The 21,333-nt window shown below is 40.0% G+C and overlaps 1 protein-coding gene across 1 annotated transcript; it reads right to left on the reverse strand.

The window, feature by feature from the left end:
• Positions 1–1,266: 1,266 nt before the first annotated feature.
• On the reverse strand, positions 1,267–9,842 carry LOC124071100 (protein LBH-like). The gene is made up of 4 exons (XM_046411537.1): positions 9,337–9,842; positions 6,567–6,645; positions 3,428–3,687; positions 1,267–3,160 (listed from the first exon to the last, which is right to left on the reverse strand). The coding sequence occupies exons 1-4, from the start codon at positions 9,360–9,362 to the stop codon at positions 3,043–3,045; spliced, it is 483 nt and encodes a 160-aa protein (XP_046267493.1). The 5' UTR covers positions 9,363–9,842; the 3' UTR covers positions 1,267–3,042.
• Positions 9,843–21,333: the final 11,491 nt, after the last annotated feature.

Raw genomic sequence — 21,333 nt, forward strand, 5'->3', positions numbered from 1 at the left:
CTTCATTCACACATACAGTCTATACCATATGATCAGTGCTAAATGTCTCTTCCTCAGGCCATGCCCCAGTCCAAAACTGAACATGTTGGACTGGGGTACATGAGCTGTTTATTAAAACAATAAAGAAATAAATCATCATTCAGATTGTGGATTCAAGAGGAAAAAAAAAACAGATTTGTTTAGAACTGCACAATCAAAATAAAAATTCATCTAACTCATCCTTTACCTAGAAACAGAATAAATGAATGAATACACTTTTTTGGTTTTAAAAATTATACAGCTCCTATTTACCAGTTAGCTAGGTTGGAGGTTGTACAACATTTTCCACAAAATGATTAACAACTTAATTGATTAAGTTGAATTGAGGTATATTACAGATAATGAAGAGGAGGAAGCAGTACTACAAAATATATTTTTTAATTTGTAATTTCATGATTAGTTTCACACTTCATTTTCAATGCCATTGTCTTCTTGAAAAAATGAAAAGATGTACTACACATTTTGCTCATAAATTTCTATAAATTAGAGCTTTCTATCCAAAAAAGTTCCAAAGATCTAAAGTTCTAACCTTGATATTTGTGGGCACGTATTCTCAAAGTCAAAATAATTTACCAGATTGACTGTTGTTTAAATACTGACTTTCCCACATGGGATTGAGCAGCATTACAATTGCCTTGTTTTGCATAGACCCCAGCAGTTGAGTCTGATGTTTAGTCTAGCATCAATATTCCCTACTTGCTCTTAAATTGAGCATTGTTACAGTTTATTGTAAAAAGGCTGTGTTTTCCCGATGTTTATTTTGATGATAAAAGCTGCACCTCATCAGCATAACTGTGTGATTTCCTGTCATTAGTGAATTCTGGCTGACCACAGACTTGAAATGTAAAATGCACAGAATCAGACGGTCAACTTTTCCTATGAAGGATATATTATATTTAAACTTCCATAAGAAAAGTGGTTATCTGTGCCGTTCCAGATGCAACAGATCTTTTTCTGTATTTAACAGCAAACTGTCGAAAGTGATCTGTGGTGAATATTTAGTGGAAAGTCCCATCTCTGTTTTATATTGTATTTTATGGAATATGAATATTTGCACCATGGAGTCTGTGTTATCTGTGATGTCTGTTGCTCTGCTTCCCTCTGGATGCCATGTGCTGAAATTAGATGGCCGCTATGAACTTAACAGGGTCTCTTATTTTGAGATATGGCCCCTCTAATTAACTTTAAGGTACAATTTATCAATGCAGACCTCTTTGAGTTGTTAGATTACAATTCACTACAAACAAGAGTGTCAGGAGAAGGGGGAAAAAACATCAAATGGCAGAAGGCTTAAACTGCTGTTTTTTTGAAGAAATTTGTGGGAATATTTGGATGTACATGATCTGCTTTATACTAGCTGACTGCTAGCAATACCTAAAGGCACAGCAAAAACTTGCTACTGGCATATTATCATTTCTTGTATGTGTGCAGTTTTTATTTTGATTTGACTTTACTGATACGGAACTTAATTTTTAGACCAAGGCAGATCTCTGTATAGTCCAAACAATTAATGCTCTTTCTACACCTCTCAGGGTAGATTTATTCATATAATGACCTTATGCATGAGACCATAAATGAAATAAATGACCTTTCAATATATGAAGGCAGGGTGCAGAGAGGCCGAGGAAAACATGCCAAGGAAACATAATACACAAGTTCTGGTTTCTTCACTTTGTGCCTAGAGTTATAGCTAGATTAAACAGCTGTGTCCATCTCAGACTATAGCAGGATGTAATATTTATTAATGTTTCATCATATTCAGGAATTCTCACCAAACTCAGTCAACAAAACAGGCTTGAAAAAGGACATACTCCAATTAAATTAATGCATTTCTGAAAAATTCTGAAAATGTTGTTGTAATAATTCAGGAACTTCTGGAGCAGAAGCTTGCTCAGCAGTCACAGTGATTACATTCTTTTCACTTTTTTTTAAATATTACACTAGTTATGCAACTTTCTTGAATGGATTCTAGTGTTTCAAATGGTCTGATCTGATCAGGCCAAGGATATATCCAATGATAAGGTCATCTTAAGTGCTGCAGTAAATCTTTTCAGTGGTTAGTTTTTGAAGTTGGCTGTGGTTTCCCCAACATGGTCTAAATTGTGTTAAAGAGAACTTAGAGAAGAGAAGAGAATCAGCATTGATTTATTTCACAATGTAATTCAACAGTATTTAATGCTGAAACAAAATGTTAGTCTTTGAAGACCCCACAATCCATTCTTTTCAGAACTTCAAATATGTATGATTCAGACTCATTAGTCTTACCCCTCAACTTAACCTTTGGGACAGTCTTCTTAAACACCCACATAGGTCACAACAACTATTCCCTCTGGACTGTAGTTGCAGAGGATAGAGGTGTCCTTCTTCCTTTGATCCATGAAAGGTATGCCTGAGATATTGACAAGTTAAAGAACTTTTTTATACCAGAGTTGTAACTGCGCTGAATGCAGCAAAAGGTTGAATTATCTTGTAACACCCACTATGCAATATTGATGAAACGTGCAATATCTGGAGGATGTGCATGTTTTGTTTGTTTGATGTCTTTTATCGTTTTAGATGCAGCTTTTTTTTCTTTACTATTTTCAATGTCTCTCTTAATATTTCTCTGGCACCTGAAGGATTGCATGTCACTCTCCTTGTACTTTGCGCAATGACAATGACAAAAATAAAAACAGAAAATTCCTGTAAGTTGTTGCTACAGTGTCTGGTTACCTTCTGCCCATACTGCTGTGTCAGATACAGAAGGAGGAAAGTACACTACTTAACCATAGAATATTTTAAATTAGAAGTCACAATCCAAAAACTGCAATACTGGAATCAGTTTAGTTCATCGTTATTTCAAAATGGACCTTATTCTGTCCAAACATTTTCAAATGTGTAAACATCTCAACCTTCACAAAGGTCTCTGTTTTATTGGGGTAGTCAAACACACAGAGGTTGCACATTATAAAGGTTACATACACCTCAGGTGAACCCAGTATCTGTACATACTGGTTGTCAGGTTCAGCTCCTAAGATAAGGTGGAGCAGCCTCAGGGGGAGTTGGGGAGGCAGGTGGAGTCAGTCGAGAGAGGGACAGTTGACTCTGGGATGGGCCGATAGAGGACTTTCTGGTAACTAACCTGTAACAGAGAGAATGGAAAGACACACTCAGATGGTTCTTGGATACAGAATGCAAAGGTTTAGCTTTAATTGCATTTAAAATTCCCTGATAGTGACAAGGCAGTGAGATGAACTTGTGAAGAATACAATGTAATTTTATTTTCTGTCATACTGACATGTCAGACACGTCAAGCAGTAACCCCAATCAAGAATTTTAATATTAAAAAGCCTAACTTTCAAATGTGACAGACTGTGGCTAAAGCGTGAGCTAACACTCTGGTCCCTACCCTTCTTTCAACCCCATGTCATCTGGCTGATCTCCATTCACAGAGCCCTCTGTGTGATCAGCACTGCTGTCTTCCTCTTCCTCTTCTTCCACATTGCTGCTCATTAGACATCGTGGAGGCCAGCACAGCTCCCCACTCTCCAGCTCATTGTGCTCTGTGGGCTCCACAACTATAGAGGGGAGACGTTCCCTTCTGTAAAGAAAGTCTTCAGTATAGGTGCCGGAATCTGACTCTTCATTCATGTTGGCTTCCGGGAAGATCTGGACCAAGGAGAAAATTTATTTTAGAAATCAGTCTTTAACAGATATAAATTATTTAAATTATGACTATCATTAAAAATATATACTAACTTAGGTTATTAAGAAAATACATATCTTCACATCTGAGACATTGCTGTTATCTGTGGTCAATTCCTATCCTTGCTAAAGCAAAAACGGGGAGGATAATCAGGAATTAATTTCTGACAATGGATACCTCTTCAGGCATTATCTCACTTAAACCGTGGTCACTTAAGAAAGAAAAAAATTAAAACCATTAATGAATACTTTCATAGAAAACTGTAACACCTTTTCCCTGGTAACACCAGAGGGTTTGACTAATACCTGGAATAATCATCCCTATGTGGTAGAGACACTGAAGGTCAGAAGGTTGGGGGTTCAATCCATGGCCCCCATGTTCTACAGGTGTTTGTGAATGGTTATTGCTCCTCATGAGCAGATGAGCACCTTGCATGGCATCTTTGTGTGACTCGAATGCTTGCTCGTGTTCTAAAGTGTTTCAGGTGGTCAGTCAGACTAGAAGAATTTTATATAAGTACAGTCCATTTTACCAAGGTTGCTATGCAATGGAAATGTTAACTAATCCCAGTGAATCAAACCTTAGGTACTGTACAACATGGCAGTGGAAGATATTTCTAGTTCACTCAACTGTGAGCCCAGGAGCTAATGTTATATTGGCCAGATTCAAACAGTAAATATAATTTGACTGTGTGTTTAACAATGAGGCTATCTAGATGGCGAGCCACATCACTCCTCAAATCAGTCTCAAGATTTTCACAAGTCAAAGTGGACTGTTGCAGCCTGAAGAGAAGAGTTGAATAGTGAATGGGATTTGTGATGGTCACTCATGTGATACCCTACAAAAACATCATAGGCTGCTTGCACTTTGTGTATTCCAATTGCCATCCTGTGGTGAGGATAAGGCACTGAAGGATTACACTCAACATTAATATTCAGATATTTTTTCATGTAATTTATTTCTAATGTCAAGCTGGTGTATTAATTTAGCATGGTGAACAGACAGTTTCAACAACTACTGGTAGGTGTCCATAATCAGAAATGAAATCAGACCCTGCACCCAATCAGAATTAAGTATTCACTCAGACCAGAGTGTAACATTAGTTAATACAGAAAAAATATAGTTAGTCCTAAAAGTACTTTAATGAAAGCATATGGTCGATAAAGATTATTAGTTTTTTATTATTAGTTATTATTAGTATTTAACACACATGCATGTCATGAGGTTCACAGCTCAGCTATTTTATAGAGAAAACTGTTATAATTATTAATAACTATTTTAAGGGTAATAACTGTCAATCATCAAACTTATGATTTACCTTTGGTACAGGCTGAGCTCAGTGGACACACTCCATGGATCTCATTTAGAGACAAAAATGTACACGTCATTTTCTTTTTCTTTTTTTTTTCTTTTCTTTTATTTTTTGTTCTTTGGAAATCTTATATGCATTCATTTGCAATAGCAAGTATAATATTTAGGTTAACTTAGGATAACTTAGGGTGGCGGTGTTGTTGTGCTTCTATATTTCTAGAAAGTATTATATTAATAGTATTATATAGTATTAGTATTATTTTAAACACACCTGAAAGCTTGTATCCCTAAATGGTTTATATGGTTAAGTGATACATATTCAGCACGCTTACGCATTTATGAAGTGCTAATTAAGCGATACATGTTATATAATAGGTCACAATGAGCATTAAAACATGGTTAATCAAAGCTAAGTGATGATTTTTCAGTAGAACACAAAGGAGTGTGTCCACTGATCTCAAATTTGATCAAAAATAACACAAGTGGGATGATGGGAGATTTATTATGAGCTCTCTTCAACAGTGGCTTTCTCCCATAAAGCTTCGACTGGTGAAGAACCTGGGCAAAAGTTGTTGTATGCAGAGTATCCAGTCTCAGCTGCTGAAGCTTTTAACTCCTTCAGAGTAGTCATAGGTTTCTTGGTGGCCTCCTTCACTAGTGTCCTTCATTCTAGGCAGATTTACACATGTGCCATATTCCTTCCATTTCTTAATGATGGATTTGACTGAACTCCAGGGGATGTTCAGTGACTTGGAACTGTTTTTTGTAACAGTCCTCTGTCTTATACTTCAACATCCTTTTCTTGGAGTTGCTTGGAGTGTCCTTTTGTCTTCATGGTGTAATCGTAGCCAGGAAAACTGGCTAAACCAGTTATTGGACCTTTCAGATACAGATGTCTTTACACTATAATCATTTGAGATACATTCACTGCACTCAAGTGATCTCCATTTCACTAACTGTGAGACTACTAGCACCAATTGGATGGACCTTTGCTAAACTAAATCAATTTAATTGATGGAAAATATTTGTAATCTGTTTTTAGTTTGACATTAGAGGGGTTTTTTGTTCATTTTTGTCAAAATTATAATAGAAGTGGAAACATGCAAGGGGGTGAATACATTTTACAGGCACCATAATTTTCTCTTAATAAAAAGTTTCTTAGCTGTGAACTTCATGACATACATGTTTATTTACATCTTCATCAATCATGTACTTATATTTGTTACAACACATACAACATACAACATGTAAATCCTCAGTAAATGTTAACAAGAGATATTTGTTAACAGTTACTTAATGCTTATTATTGTATTGTTAGATGTCCTATCACTTAACTTATTGATGTTAATTCAATATTTGTAACTTATTAAATATTATATAAATTAATACCTTAGTTAACATGAATACCATTAGTAAATGATTACTACACTCATCAATTAACTGTAACTGTTAATTAATTCTTACTGCTGCATTAACTGTTAAGCAAATATTTAAAAAAAATGTACTCTTACTGTTAAGTATTCATTTGTACCTGGTAGGCTTTGCTCCCTCTTCTCTGAACTGGACTCTCCTCCAACTGAGATTCCACTTGACTGAGAATAGTGTTCATACTGCAAACACACACACATGCACGCACACATCACATCGCATACATTTTGGGTTAATTTGGGGTCTTTATTGTCCAATAAATGTCAATACTCATTCAATTTCAGCAGAATACAGAACCCTAAGATACCTTCTCTGAATGTAAATAAAGATTTCAGCAGTCAATATAAGCTACAAAGACCTCATTTCATCCTTACAAAGTAGAACTAGAAACTATTTTATAATAACCACAAAAGTCAAGCTAGACTGGAGTATCGAGATGTGTTGCCAAGCAATGTGATATCCAGTGTTCATTGTTTACAAAAGTTGCAGATTGTGATTATGTAAATATATTTAAATAGAACAAAAGTTTTGTGACACAATGTTAGAAGTTTACATAGGACAATAAAATCTTGATATACAGTACTGTGCAAAAGTTTTAGGCAGGTGGGAAAAAATGCTGCAAACTAAGAATGCTTTCAAAAGTGGAAGTGTTAATGGTTTATTTTCATCATTTAAAAAACGCAGTGAATGAACAGAAGAAATCAAATCAATATTTGGTGTGACCACCCTTTGCCCCCAAAAGTATGAGTTCTTCTAGGCACACTTGCACATAGTTTTTGAAGGAACTCAACTGGTAGGTTGTTCCAAACATCTTTGAGAACTAACCACAGCTCTTCTGTGAATGTAGGCTTCCTCAAATCCTTCTGTCTCTTCATGTAATCCCAGACAGACTTGATAATGTTGAGATCAGGGCTCTGTGGGGGCCATACCATCACTTCCAGGACTTCTTGTTCTTCTTTACACTGAAGATAATGACATTATCTTTTATTATATGTTTGGGGTGCTTGTCCTGCAGAATAAATTTGGTGCCAATTTTATGTCTCCTTGCCTGTACTTCTCAGCACTGAGGACACCATTAATCCTGACCAAATCTCCAACTCTATTTGCAGAAATGCAGCCCCAGACTTGCAAGGAACCTCCACCATGCTTCACTGTTGCCTACAGAGACTCATTATTATCATTATTATCTCATTATTATCTCCAGCCATTCAACAAACAAACTGCCCTCTGCTATAGCCAAATATTTCAAATTGTGACTCATCTGTCCAGAGCACCTGCTGCAATTTTTCTGCACCCCAGTTCCTATTTTTTCATGTATAGTTGAGTCGCTTGGCCTTGTTTCCATGTCAGAGGTATGGCTTTTTGGCTGCAATTCTTCCATGAAGAGATGGGTGTACCTGGATCCCAGTGGTTTCTGCCAGTTCTGCGCTGATCACACTGCTGGACATCTTCTGATTTCAAAGGGGAATAAGCTTGATGTGTTTTTCATCTGCTGCACTAAGTTTCCTTGGCTGACCACTGCATCTATGATCCTCAGTGTTGCCCGTTTCTTTGTGCTTTTTCAAAATAGCTTGAACAGCACATCTTGAAACCTCCTACAGAGCTGTTTCTGTTTCAGTTAGTGATGAATAATGTACCAACCTACATGTAAAACTGATGATCATCAGCACCCATTGGGTATAACTAGTTTGATCATACACCTGACTATAATCCTACAAAATCCTTGATTTTGTGCAAGTGTACCTATAAGAATTGATGCTGGTTTAAAGAACAAATATGGTCCAGACATTGCATTTCATTGCAGATTTCATGGTTTTTACATTTTACTGTTGTCATGAAGAATAGTCACATATATGCTTTCAGTAATTCCTAATTTCTTCTTTTCTGTTCTTCTTTTCCTGCACAATAAATCAACAGTTGTCAGTTTGGAGCTCTGTAGTCTGATGAAAGAGGGACACTAGGAGTCAAGGATGGATGGATGTCAATTTTTTTCTGCTGCACAGAGATGCATTGATACACTCAAACACAAAGAAAGAAAGGGAAATTTGAATAATTAATTCCCCTACAGTCTTTACAATCTGGTCAAAGAATAAATGTGTAGTTTTCACCTGATCATAAACTGATACATGGTCAGTACAGTTAAAAAAATCTTTGTTGCTGTCCAAATGTGAAATTCTGATGTGAAATATAACCAAACATATTTATGTCAGGAAACTGACATCCAAGCGAACTTAACTCAACTACACAGTGATTGGTGGACAAAGCACTGTGTTACCATGTGTTTCACATTTGATAACACATGAGACATGAGACAACAAGTGTGGGAACTGAGGACAGGTTAATCTGCTGGTAAGCACTTAATGACATAACAGGTTTAAACAAGTGACTCCTCAAGTCCGGTGATGACAGAGGGTGGAAAAGAAAAGGAAGGCTTAACAGAACATTTGCTTTCACTAGCTGCAGTACAAAAAAGTGATTGTCCAGTTGCAATCTGTAAACGATTACAAAAACACCAGATCTTACCATTACACTTCTATGACTTTAAATTTTAAGCACTATATAGACAGGGACACTTAAATCAGCGGTTATGTTAGCCACTCCAAATCAGCAATAATTCATTTCATTCATAAAGGGTATATTAACACCACTACATTACACAGTTCTATTACAATGCTGTATTTTGATAAATTTATTTAGGTTTAGCTTCAGGGATAAGAACCCTAAAATCAATTATCTTCTCATCTTGGTAAAAGCCTTGTTTTAACTTTGAACTCTGAGGATATGACACAACACAATTTGTCAATTTGTTAGTCAAATTTCTCCATAGTGATAAAAATTTGTATTATTGATCCACATTTAGTTATGAAGCTTACCTGTGAGAGGCAGGAATACAGCTCATCTTAACTGGGACTTATAAGCCCTGAAAACCCTGAGGACCGAAACAAGAGAGTATTCCAAATATCTTTTAGAAAAAATCCTAAGAAGCTGGAACCACACTGTGTTGTCAGGCACTTTTCTTCTTCCTAACAGTCAGAGGTTCAGCTTCTTTTCTCCTCTAACTCCCTCCCCTCCCTTCATTTTCCCACATTGTCCTGTTCAGTGACGTAGACATCACAGCACATTCAGGCTGACGTGCAAACCTACTTTCCAAACTGACAGGCTTAGTGTCACCTTCAATCACAGACAAAGCCTTGATGTAACATGTGAGTGTGCAGCAACAGGGGCCTCAAACAGCAGTTAAGCTGTTCTATACACACACATTCATCACATCTTGAGATTATTTGGAGATTATTTTGTATCATTATTAATGCTAGGGGCTTCAACTCCAACCATTCATCATTCAGGAGGGTTGCTGATGTCATGGTAGATTATGGAACTCCCAGACAAGGCTACCTAATAGAGAAGAAGGGAAGGGAAGAAGACTGTGGGCTGTACATGTCCAGTCAATAAGACTATAAAGTAAACAGATAACTTTCTGTGATACTCTTAGATCATCTTAATTTATAATTATAAGAGTGTATGGTGGATGTAAGGCTCAGTCAAGATAAAAGTTATTTTTGATACAGTCAGTCTGGTTATATCTAGGGTTTCCCTTGTTGCTGCCTCAAACAGAGAAATTATTTTGTGGTCTAACCAGCAGATGGTGGTAGCACATTTAAAGTAGTTCTGTTATTGGTACTGTAATTTGCCATAAACCACTGCATGAAATATGAGAGTGGGAATGTATTCACAGTGTATATTAAAGATGTGTGGTCTGACCTGTAACTGCTTTCATGAGTGAACCAATACTTGCTTAATATGTTTTTCAGCTTCCTTACAAATATTACATACACATTGTTCACATTCTGATCTCAGTAAAAACATTCACAATGCTATTAAGACTTTAGTGCAAAAGTATTGAGTTAGACAAACTAAAAGAAGAATGTAGTTAATTCACACCAAATAGTTTAAACAGTTAGTTTAGACTTTTACATATTTTGCTGTTCATTGGCACTGAATGTATTGTACTTGAGGACACTCAACCACAACCCAAAATTTCACTAATTCTCATCTGGTCAGCTAAATAATAAAAATGACATGATGTTTTTATTCAAAGATAAAGTCCCTGTGCTGATCAAGTATCCTCAATGAAGCATCTTTCAACAAAAAGGAATAGACAAGGCAAGACAAGACAACTTTATTTGTATAGCTCATTTTTACAAGCAGTTTGTCTTAAAGGGCTTTACATAACATCATAGCAACATCCTCTGCCCTTCGACTCTCACATCGACTAAGGAAAACTACCAGAAAAACTTTAACAGGAAAAAAATGAGAGAAACCTCAGGGTGAGCAACAGAGGAGGGATCCCTCACCCAGGACGGGCAGACGTGCAATGGATGTTGTACAGGCAGGAAAGCGAATGAAGGCAAAGACTTCAAATAATAAGTGACACACAGTAGTTCATAAAGACTGTCCACTGCACTGTGGTGGTTGCATGACAGTGTTCACTTCCATTACGCTATTTGTATTCTCACTGTGTTGTGTGGTTGTGTGTAAGTTTATTATTCACTACATACAGAAAAAAGCAAGGTAATTTCACAGTTTCTAAAAACAATGAAGTGCTGAGTAACAGGTGAATGCATGTGGTCTATCAAAGGCTTTGTATAAAAAGAGTCTATTTAAATATGACGAAGAACAATGATCCAGCTGAAAATAACAGAGAAGCTTCCGAAGCAACTGGACAGTCTGAGGCAAAGACAAAACAAGAAAGTCTAAACATGCCAAGCAAAACAGATTAGACTGATGTGACTACCAATAGGAGAGACAGTACAATCCAATGAAGGAAGACTGGTCTTTAAATAGTTGTTCAAGGCAGTGGAGTTGATTGGCAGTTAATGCAGAACAGATTTGTAGGAGGGAAGATGACTGGGAGATTGACAGGGCCAGGCCAGCTCAGCTCTGGATAGGCTCAGACAGGTAGACAACCAAACATGCAGAACGGGATTAGGGGAGAAGGGAGGAGAGGAGAGACACACAAGATAAGCAAAACAGACCATACTACACAATCCTAACAGTACCCCTCCTGGGAGGGGAAGAGCGATGACAGATAACCAGGGAAGGCCTTGGAGAGGGGGAAGTCCTGTTGCAGAGCTGAATAGAGAATTATGTGCATATTCACTCCAGGAAACTGGGTCGGCAGAGGCAAAAAAAGCACTTGGCCAGCCCATTCGATCTGACCATTTGTCTATCGGTGAAATTGAGAGGTTAGACTGACAGAGGACCCCAAATTCATAACAGAATTCCCTCCAAACCTGAGATTTGAACTGCAAGGGAATGCAAGTCAAACTTGGAGGAAATTTTTGGCCTCTCCAGAACTGATCAAAGACAAAGAGTACTTGTTGCCAGGAATTAAATCTATGGCACAATCGTAAGGTCTATGAGGTGGCAGGGAAAACACCTTAGCTTTGCTAAAAAACCTCCTTCAAATCATGATACGCCAGTCAAATGTATCTCTTCCATCGCAGCATCAGAAAACTTAGGAGGCCCAATATCAAGAGGCAAAGCAGGCCATCTGTTTCACAGTTTTTACTGAGGCCTGAGGCCCAAGAAACACTCCCTTAACTACCATTTTGATTTTCTTTGTTTTGTGTTTGGCTTATTCAGTGTTCAGTAATTATATACACAATGAAGAATACAAGCCTCTCCATAGGGGTAATGTGTATGCCAGTTAACCTAATATGCATGTTTTTGGGATTGTGGGAGGAAGCCGGAGTACCTGAAGAAAACCCACGCAGGCACAAGGAGAACATGCAAACTCCACATAGAAGGGCCCAGACAAGGATTCGAACCCGGAAACCTCTTGCTATGAGGTGACAGCACTAACCACTGCGCCACCATGCTACCCACCATGCTACCCACCATGCTACCCACCATGCTCGTTTTAAATTAAATACAATTCTATTCAACTCAGTTTTATTTATATAGCACAATCAAAATTGTCTCTAGGTGCTTTTCAGAAACCCAGAGCCAGCAGAGCAAGCAGACAGTGGTAAGGAAAAACTCCCTTTAAACAGGAAGAAACCTTGAGCAGGACCCAGCTCACAAGGGAGAACCATCCTGCTGATAATTGGCTTGGTAAAGGAGGAGCAGAAGAGGTACAGAGAGGATGAAAGAAAGAGAGAGAGAGAGAAACATACATGCAATAAACATCATTAATTACAAAGGACAAACATGACAGGTTGTTATAATTGGAATGCTGAAGAACTATGTATTTTATTTTTGTTTCTTAGCTGACATGTTGTTCAAGTTAACTATAATAGCACTACATAGAAGAACAAGATAGGCAGATGTTGACAGTAGACGCTGGGTTTGTCAGAGGGCTGGATGCAGGTCAGCATGCAAGTCTGGATGGAGAGATACCTGCAGAAAGATACAGAGAGAGAGAGGGAGGGTGGGAGAGACATAAAACTATGAGGAAAACCAGACACACAGTTAGTGACATAAAATAATGGATCATAGGTTGACCTGATGAAAGGAGAGGAGGGGGGAGGAAGAAGAGGAGAGAAGGTGGGGGAGTAGAGATGGTGGTGGTGTTGAGAAGGTGGGGGAACTGCTCAGTGGATCATGTTTGTGTCCCCCGGCAGCACAGGCCTATAGCAGCATAGCTATGGTAGAGATGAAAGATGAAAGAGTTACTCAGCCCTATGGCCGTATATCAAGAATTGACTGTAACGATACCTATCAACCCCACACACTTTGCGCGAGGCTAACTATATGCTTTACTAAACAGAAAGCCTGGTCTTAAAGGTGGATGTGGTCTCTCAAACCCAGATCGGCAACTGGTTCCACAGTAAGCGTGCCTTATAGCTAAAGGCTATGTCGTCCTCCCATTCTACTTTTAAGAATTTTGGGAACTACAAGTAAACGTGCACTCTGTGATCTGAGTGTTCTAATGGGAATATATGGGACTATTAGATCCTGCAGGTATGGTGGTGTCATGTTTTCTGCTATGCTTTGTCTTTTGCTTTTGAGTCCATGTGTCATGTTCCATGTGTGTCTTGTGTTTCCATGTATTAGGTTCAAGGTTTTTGTCATGTCCTGTTTTATTTTGAAGGTGTCACTTCCCTTGTGTGTCCTGTTTTCAAGTAGCTTTGCTTTTGGTTTTCCTGATTGCTTTCTCCCTCCTAATGTGTGTCACCTGTGTCTCATTGTCTTGTCTATTTAGTCCTTGTCTTCCCAGTCACCTGTGTCTGTACATTGTATTGTCTTTGGTTTCATGCCAGGAATGATTTTGTCACATCATGCCATGCCTTGCCATGAATTTTGCCACAGTCTTTTGTTGATCTCAAGTCACAGTAAGTGCGATTGTGATGTTTTTTGTTTAGTTTTTGATCTTTGTTAAATAAAGATTATTGCTCGAACCTCAGCCTTGCATCCCTGCCTTTTTGACTCTGCGTCGGGGTTCAGCCTTTTAGCGTCAGCATCGATCGACTTTTTTTGACAGGTGGGGTTAGTCCATTTACGGCCTTATATGTAAGTAGGAGAATTTTAAAGTTTATTCTAAAATTTACCGGAAGCCGGTAAAGAGAAGCAAAGACAGGAAAAGATATGATCCCTTTTGCTGAGTCCTGCTGCATTCTGGATCAGCTGCAAGCTATTAAAGGAGTAATTTGAACATCCTGATAATGAGTTGCAGTAGTCTAGCCTAGAAGTAACAAAAGCATGGACAAGTTTTTCAGTATCACTCAGAGAGAGGACGCTCCTAATCTTAGCAATATTATGGAAGTGAAAGAAGGCGGTCTTAGAGGTCTGTTTAATGTGATGGATAAATGACATGTCCTGATCAAAGACAACACCGAGGTTCCTCGCAGTCGTACTGGAGGCCAAAGTAAGGCTGTCCAGAGAAAGAATATTATCAGCTATTCTAGTTCTGAGATGTTTGGGGCTAAAAACAATTACCTCAGTTTTGTCTGAGGTCATCCAGTCCTTTATGTCCTTAAGACATGCCTGAAGCCTGACTAACAGCTCTGTTTCTTCAGGTTTTATTGATAAGTACAGCTGGGTATCATCAGCATAACAATGAAAGTTTATGCCAAGATACAAGATACAAGATTAGGTTTATTTCTCCCACACACAATCATACACGATACAATGTGCAGTGAAATTTTTTATGTCCCTGCTACCAAAAAATAGGTAAGTAAGTGCCCATCCATGCTCTCAGTAATGCAGATGTAAAAGTTCCTGAGCACCTTGAGGGGGAGCCTGAAGTCTCTGAGGCGTCTGAGGTGGAAGAGACGCTGCCTGGCCTTCTTAACAGTCCTGTTAATGTGCAGTGACCAGGACAGGTCCCGTGTGATGGTCACACCGAGATATTTAAAACTGTCCACCCTCTCCACCTCAGATCCGCCAATGCAGAGTGGATGGATGTCCTTCTGCTGCTTCTTCCTGTAGTTCACAATCAGCTCCTTAGTTTTGCTGACGTTCAGCAGGAGGTTATTCTCCTGGCACCAGCTCTCCAGGTGGGTGACCTCCTTCCTGGAGGCCTCCTCCTTGTTGTGGGAGATTAACCCCATGATGACTGTGTCGTCAGCAAACTTTATAATGATGTTGCTGTCTGATGTGGACACACAGTCGTGTGTACAGGGAGTACAGCAGGGGACTCAGCACTCAGCCTTGGGGGGATCCAGTGTTGAGGGTGAGGGGGGATGAGCTATAGGGGCCCAGCTAGAGAAGCGTCGACTCTCATTGTGGGTGGATGTGTAGCTTTGTAGTCCGTGATGGTGCGTTGTCCCTGCCACAGCGCCCTGGAGTTGCTCCCCTCCATCTGCAGCTCCAGTCTTGCGGCGTAGTGGCGTTTAGCCTCCTTCACCGTCCTACAGACAGCGTAGGTGGCTGCCCTGTATAGCGTTGTGTCACCGGTGGCAAGTCCCGAGTTGTAGGCAGCGGTGTGGGCCCTCAGCGCGTCGCGGACAGTTTTGTCCACACACAGCTTCTGGTTGGGAAAAGTTCTGATGATGGCTGTTGGTGTTATGTCTTCCACCATTTTCCTGATAAATCCCACAACCGCTTCCGTGAACTCGTTAATGTCACTGCCCGAGCTGCACCGAAACATGTCCCAGTCCGCTGAATCCAGTGCTCCCCGCAGAGCGGCCTCTGATTGGTCAGTTCACCATGTTACTTAAGTTGATCTGATCTAATAAAGAGGCACCAGTCAAAGAAAAGATGTCCTTGAGGAGCTTAGTTGGGATGGGGTCTAATAGACCTATAGTTGGGTTAGATTTATTCATGCTGGATATCAGCTCAGGGAGGTCTAGGGGCAGGAAGCTGTCCAGAGGTGGATTAGGACTAAAAGAGATTTCTAAAGATGGCAGTATATTGGCTATCGTGGAGAGATCTTGATTGATATTTTCTCTAATGTTAATGATTTTATTGGTGAAGAAACTCATAAAGTCTTCACTACTAAAAGCTGCAGAAATACAAAGCTCAACAGAGCTGTGACTCTTTGTGAGCCTGGCTACAGTGTTAAAGAAAAAACGCAGGTTGTTCTTGTTTTGCTCTATTAATGATGAATAATAAACTGTTCTGGCTTTACAAAGGGTCTTTTTATATGTCAATAAAATATCTCTCCAGGCCCTCTGGGTTTCAAGTGATTTGGAGGAGTACCACTTCCTCTCCATCCGTCTTGATGTTTGTTTCAGTGTTCGTATATTTGAATTATACCAAGGAGCTAGCCTCCTATGATGTGTAACCTTCTTTTTCAGTGTGGCAACCATATCTAAAACTGTGTGTAGAGTGCCTACATTGTTGTTGACAAAGCAATCAGTTTCTGCAGGAGTAACATTTAAGAGAGGCATCTGCTATTGTAAACCTTTTTGTTCTTTGCTGTAAGGTCTGTTAGAGTATGTTTAAAAGTTATAAGTGAATGGTCTGAAAGGAGAGGGTTTTGAGGAGCAACTACTTCTCAGTTTTTAGGACATAGGTGAGAACCAGATCAAGGGTGTGATTATGAGAGCGTAGTGGTTCTTTTACTATCTGAAGGAAACCTGTTGAATCTGAGAGCGTATTAAAGGCTGTCTTAAGACTGTGAGAGTTGATGTCTATATGAATGTGAATGAATGAAGTCACCTGGTATGCTATACTATATATAAATATAAATATAATACTATACTAAGCTATATAATATACTACTTTATCTGTACTAAACTAGAGAAGAAGTCGGAAAACTGAGACAGGAGCTCTGAGTAGGCAGCATCAGGTGAGCAATACACAATAAAACTGGCTTTTCTGACTTCCAGTTTTGGTGAGACAGGCTGAGAGTGAGACTCTCAAATGAACTATGGGATATATTTAGGTTTGGTGTTGTTGTGCTCATTTATATTCTTATTTATTGTATTTTTAATGGAGGGCAGCAGTCCTACAGAAGCAGCAGAGAATTGAGTAAGACAACAACTCTGCTTCCTGGCCTCGACCCTGGGTTGTCAGGAGATTGGTTGTCTCATAAGCTTGGCTATATTAGTAGAAATAAGAGCCGCACCACTCCAGGTGGTTGAATGCCGTGTCTCCTTATAAGACCAGGTTTTCCCCAGAAAGTGTCCCAATTATCTATAAAGGCCACCGTGACAGCCAGCGACGGAGTGATGACATATGGCTAAACATGTCATTACTGGTCAGATTCAGGTGGGGACCAGAGAATGCTACGGAGCTTTAAATTCCTCCCTCTCTACTGTTTTTCAAACCCTTCCATTCCCACTACCCTCCCTCTAATCTAATCTCCTCCAACTCTCTTTTACTGGTTTCCCTTGCAAACCAGCTTGCCTCTAACCTGCTCTTGCCCTTTCCTTGTCCACTACTGGCTGGGGTCTTGTCATCAAAATTCATATCATCCTCATCATCTCCTACTTGAGAGATCATTATGACCCAGTCACACACAAATTTATGCCAATTGCCAAGTCCAAGATCCAAAAATGTAGTCAGATACCAAATACAATGTCTTTAAATAGTTTCTGCAGGCAGTTGAATTTATTTATTATTTATTTTAAGTGTGCAGAAGGGGGAGATGACTTATATATATAATTTACTAAATTTCAGTAGGGTTCCTAACATCAAATTTGATAGCCATCAGTAGTACATTCACAGCAGATCATTACCTTAATACAGTATGGACCACACAACCTCTGTAGATAAGATAAGATATTATTATTATTATATATTTATTATTTTATTATATATTATTATTATTATTATTTATATTATATATTATTAGTCCCATTACTGGGAAATTATAGTGTTACAGCAGCAAACAGGATATAGAGCAGGGGTCACCAACCTTTTTGAAACTGAGAGCTACTTCATGGGTACTGAGTCATACGAAGGGCTACCAGTTTGGTACACTCTTCTGAAATAACACATTTGCCCAGTTTGCCTTTAATTATACATTATTAATAATGAATAATGATACTCATCTATGTGAAGACACTGATCACGTTAATGATTTCTCACAATAATTATCAACAATGACAACAAGGTGGGAAACAGATATCAATATTCAGAACTTTATTAATCTCAGTAATTGTTAAATTTTAAGATGATCACTTACATCGCCATATTTCATAGGAAAAATGTCCCATTTTCACTAGCCACTGACAAACTCTTTTAACAAACCATGAACTATGTTACAAAATGTTTCACAAAGTTATCAATTATGTAATGTTAAAGAAAAATTAGCTTACATATTTTTAAATAAATCTTGTCACATTTTTGAACTAATGACCAAATCTGTGGCCCAGACTCCTCATTGTGCTGCTTTGCCATCGCCACAGTCACCCCGCAAGTGAGACACACGCAGGTTTCTTTGACAGTTGTAAAAAAAGATGTCCTCCTCCCATTCGTTGTGAAAGTGATGTTTTCTTTCTTTTTTCTGCCATTTTGCAGGGATAAGAAACTGAACTCAGCGCTCATCTTCGCTGCGCCCACTAGCTTACTCTCCACAACCACTGGTTTTGTCGCGAGTACAATACTGACCTTTGAACTAGAGTAGGTCAAAGTTTACCTAAACTTAGATTAAAAAAAAAAAATCTATAATGAACATATTTTTCACATTTTAAGATACTGTCATTTTAAAATCTATATAAATGCAAGTGTGATTAAAAAAGAATAGCAACAGAATAAAATAAAATTTTAGACGCAGCTCACTATTGAGTTGTACTATTTTTAGAACAGGCCTGCGGGCAACTCATGTGGTTCTTGGGGGCAACCTGGTGCCCGTGGGCACCGTGTTGGTGACCCCTGATATAGAGGGTGCAAAGCATGCAAGAATAAGGGAAGGATGAGTATTCGCAAGAATACATAGGAAACAAATACCTGCAGCTGTACACAGTACAGAAAAGAAAAATACTCTTCACACTAGAGTCCCTCAAGTTATGATTAGTGGATGGATTGATTATTGTACATTCATCAAATGAGTTCAAGAGGCTAAAGTACACCAAGCTCACAGCAGAGTGCATAGAGGCCGGCTGGGTGGCATCAGTCCATCCAGTGGAAGTTGGATGTATGGCCTCCTAGTGAAATCAACCATCCAACTTCTATGTGCAGTTGGAATATGGGTCAAGACTACAGAGGACCATCTGCCAGAAGAGGCATAGTTGAGTTGAGTTTTTGGTTGTGGGGAGCTGTCCCCATTGGGCAACTCCCAAGAAAGAAAAGAGAGAGAAAGCAGCAGCAAACAGAGCAGGGGAGATCCTTATCACCACCAAAGTCCAATAATTCAGTATATTTATATAGCACCAAATTACAACAGAAGTTGTCACAAGACACTTTCCAATTGGAGCAGTGCTAACTAGAAGCTGTATGAAAAAGGAAGTCTGCTCTTGAACGTACAGAGGGTGTCTGCCTCCCGGAACAAAACCAGAAGATGATTCCATAGGAAGAGAGCCTGATGACTAAAGGCTCTGGTTCTGGATCCTGTTCTACTTTTGCTCACTCTAGGAAGTAACCCTGCATCCTGTATATGTAATAAAATCTCCTGTCAAAACAAGTTAGAAATACAAACATGCTGCAAACATGCTGAAAAAAAGGGCTTTTCTCACGAGAATGTTTGCAATAAACTGAAAAGACTTGCAAGACATTATTGCTTGAGTAAATGGCATGATCTCACAGAAGATTTCTTATGGCTCAATTAAAGTAGTTGGAATATAGTTTTATATATTGCTAGTGAACTACAATATTTATTATCACCATCAGGCATAGTTTTATTAACTTACTTTGTAAAGTGCAGGCCCGGTGTTTGTCACCATATGAGCACGGTGTTCTCTGCATTCTGTGATTCTAGCATTCCCTGCGTCATGTGTTATCCCTGAGTGTGCTTTATTCGCTGTGTTATTTGATAATTCTTTGCTTGGTCCTTTTTCCTGGGCTTCCAGATGCTCTTTGTTTCTGTCACTTTCTGAAGTAAGTTTATTTGAGTTTCTCCTGTTCACTTTATTCTTTGTGTCTGTGTCTGCACTGTGGGTTCTCCTTTTGTGATATTTTCTTCGCTAAGATGTCCGCTTAGCGTGTCTGACAACCTGGTCCGCTGGTGTTTGTGCAGCCGAGAAAGCAACAGCATTGACCCGTCTTGCCACAAGCTAATGAATAATAAAACTAACCGATGCTAAATCAAACAACTATTTAAAACGCACAAAGTTTAACTACAAGCTGAAGCTAGCCTGCTAGCTTCAGGCAATCATGGCTGTGTGCGTGGACTGCACCATTTCCTACTCACAGTTGAAGAATGAGATCCACCGTCTTGAGTCGGAGCTCCGAAAAAGGGACCAGCTGATCGATTGCCGCTGCCCAGTCAAAGCATATCTCACATTTACAGTCCTCAACTTTCACCGCTCAGCATGCTTCACCTCCTTCACCCATGTCTCCGGTGGTCTCGGATTCCGCGGCCACCCTCCCCTGGCAGGCAACGATGCACACCGGCTCCTCACCCTTACCTGCCCGCCCGGAGGGCCGTCTGTGCGAAAAGAGCGGCCTCCCCTCGGACCGGGAGACCGCAGCCACCACCAGGGCTGCATCGGGCCTCGATGCCTCTACGCTGCCGACACCCATCCAGACAGCATCACCCGATCCAGAGGTCTGCAGCGGATACGGACCAAATGTTCCGGTTCACAGCTCCACGCCGAACCGAGCCAACACCTCGAATCAGCCTTCCTGGACTGAAGTGGTGCGACGCGGCAGCAGGAGGGTCTCGGCTGGTCCGTATCCACAACCTCCGTTGGCTATCTCCAACCGCTTCACCATTCTGCCGGAGGATGCATCCGTCCATCCTGACGCTACGCCTGCAGCTTCCACCTCACCTGGCTCTGAAGTCACCTCAGCGACGCCCGCAACGAGCCATGGTAAGGCCATTCGTCGCTCTTCTGCAGTAAATGACCGCCGTAGGCTGCTGAAGGAGGCTGTGATCAGACGGTCTGGGGGCCTCCCTGGGGCTCGTCTGAAGCAGTCTCCTCGTCTCTGTCCACCTGCTCAGACGCCCCGCTCCGGGCTGTCAACCTGTAAGCCGAAAGAGGCAGCGCCAACGGAGCGTCTTCAGCATCGTCCTGACGGCCCGCACATCTCGTACCCCCGCCCCCTCTTTCCTCCCACCACGTTGATCATCTGTGACTCCATAACCCGGGACATTCGCTTCATCAATGCTGCCACACACTGTTTTCCTGGAGCCACAGTCCCTCATATTCTGGATAAACTTCTGGAAATGATGCACTCGCTCCCGACCTCGATTAAGAGGATCATAGTTCACGTGGGAACGAACGACACCACCCGTCAGGAGTCTGAGCGCACTAAAAATGATTTTAAACTCCTTTTTGACGCTCTTAAGAACTGTGGAAAGTCCGTTTTTATATCCGGCC

This window comes from Scatophagus argus, chromosome 14 (assembly GCF_020382885.2).
Source record: "Scatophagus argus isolate fScaArg1 chromosome 14, fScaArg1.pri, whole genome shotgun sequence".
Lineage (NCBI taxonomy): Eukaryota > Metazoa > Chordata > Actinopteri > Scatophagidae > Scatophagus > Scatophagus argus.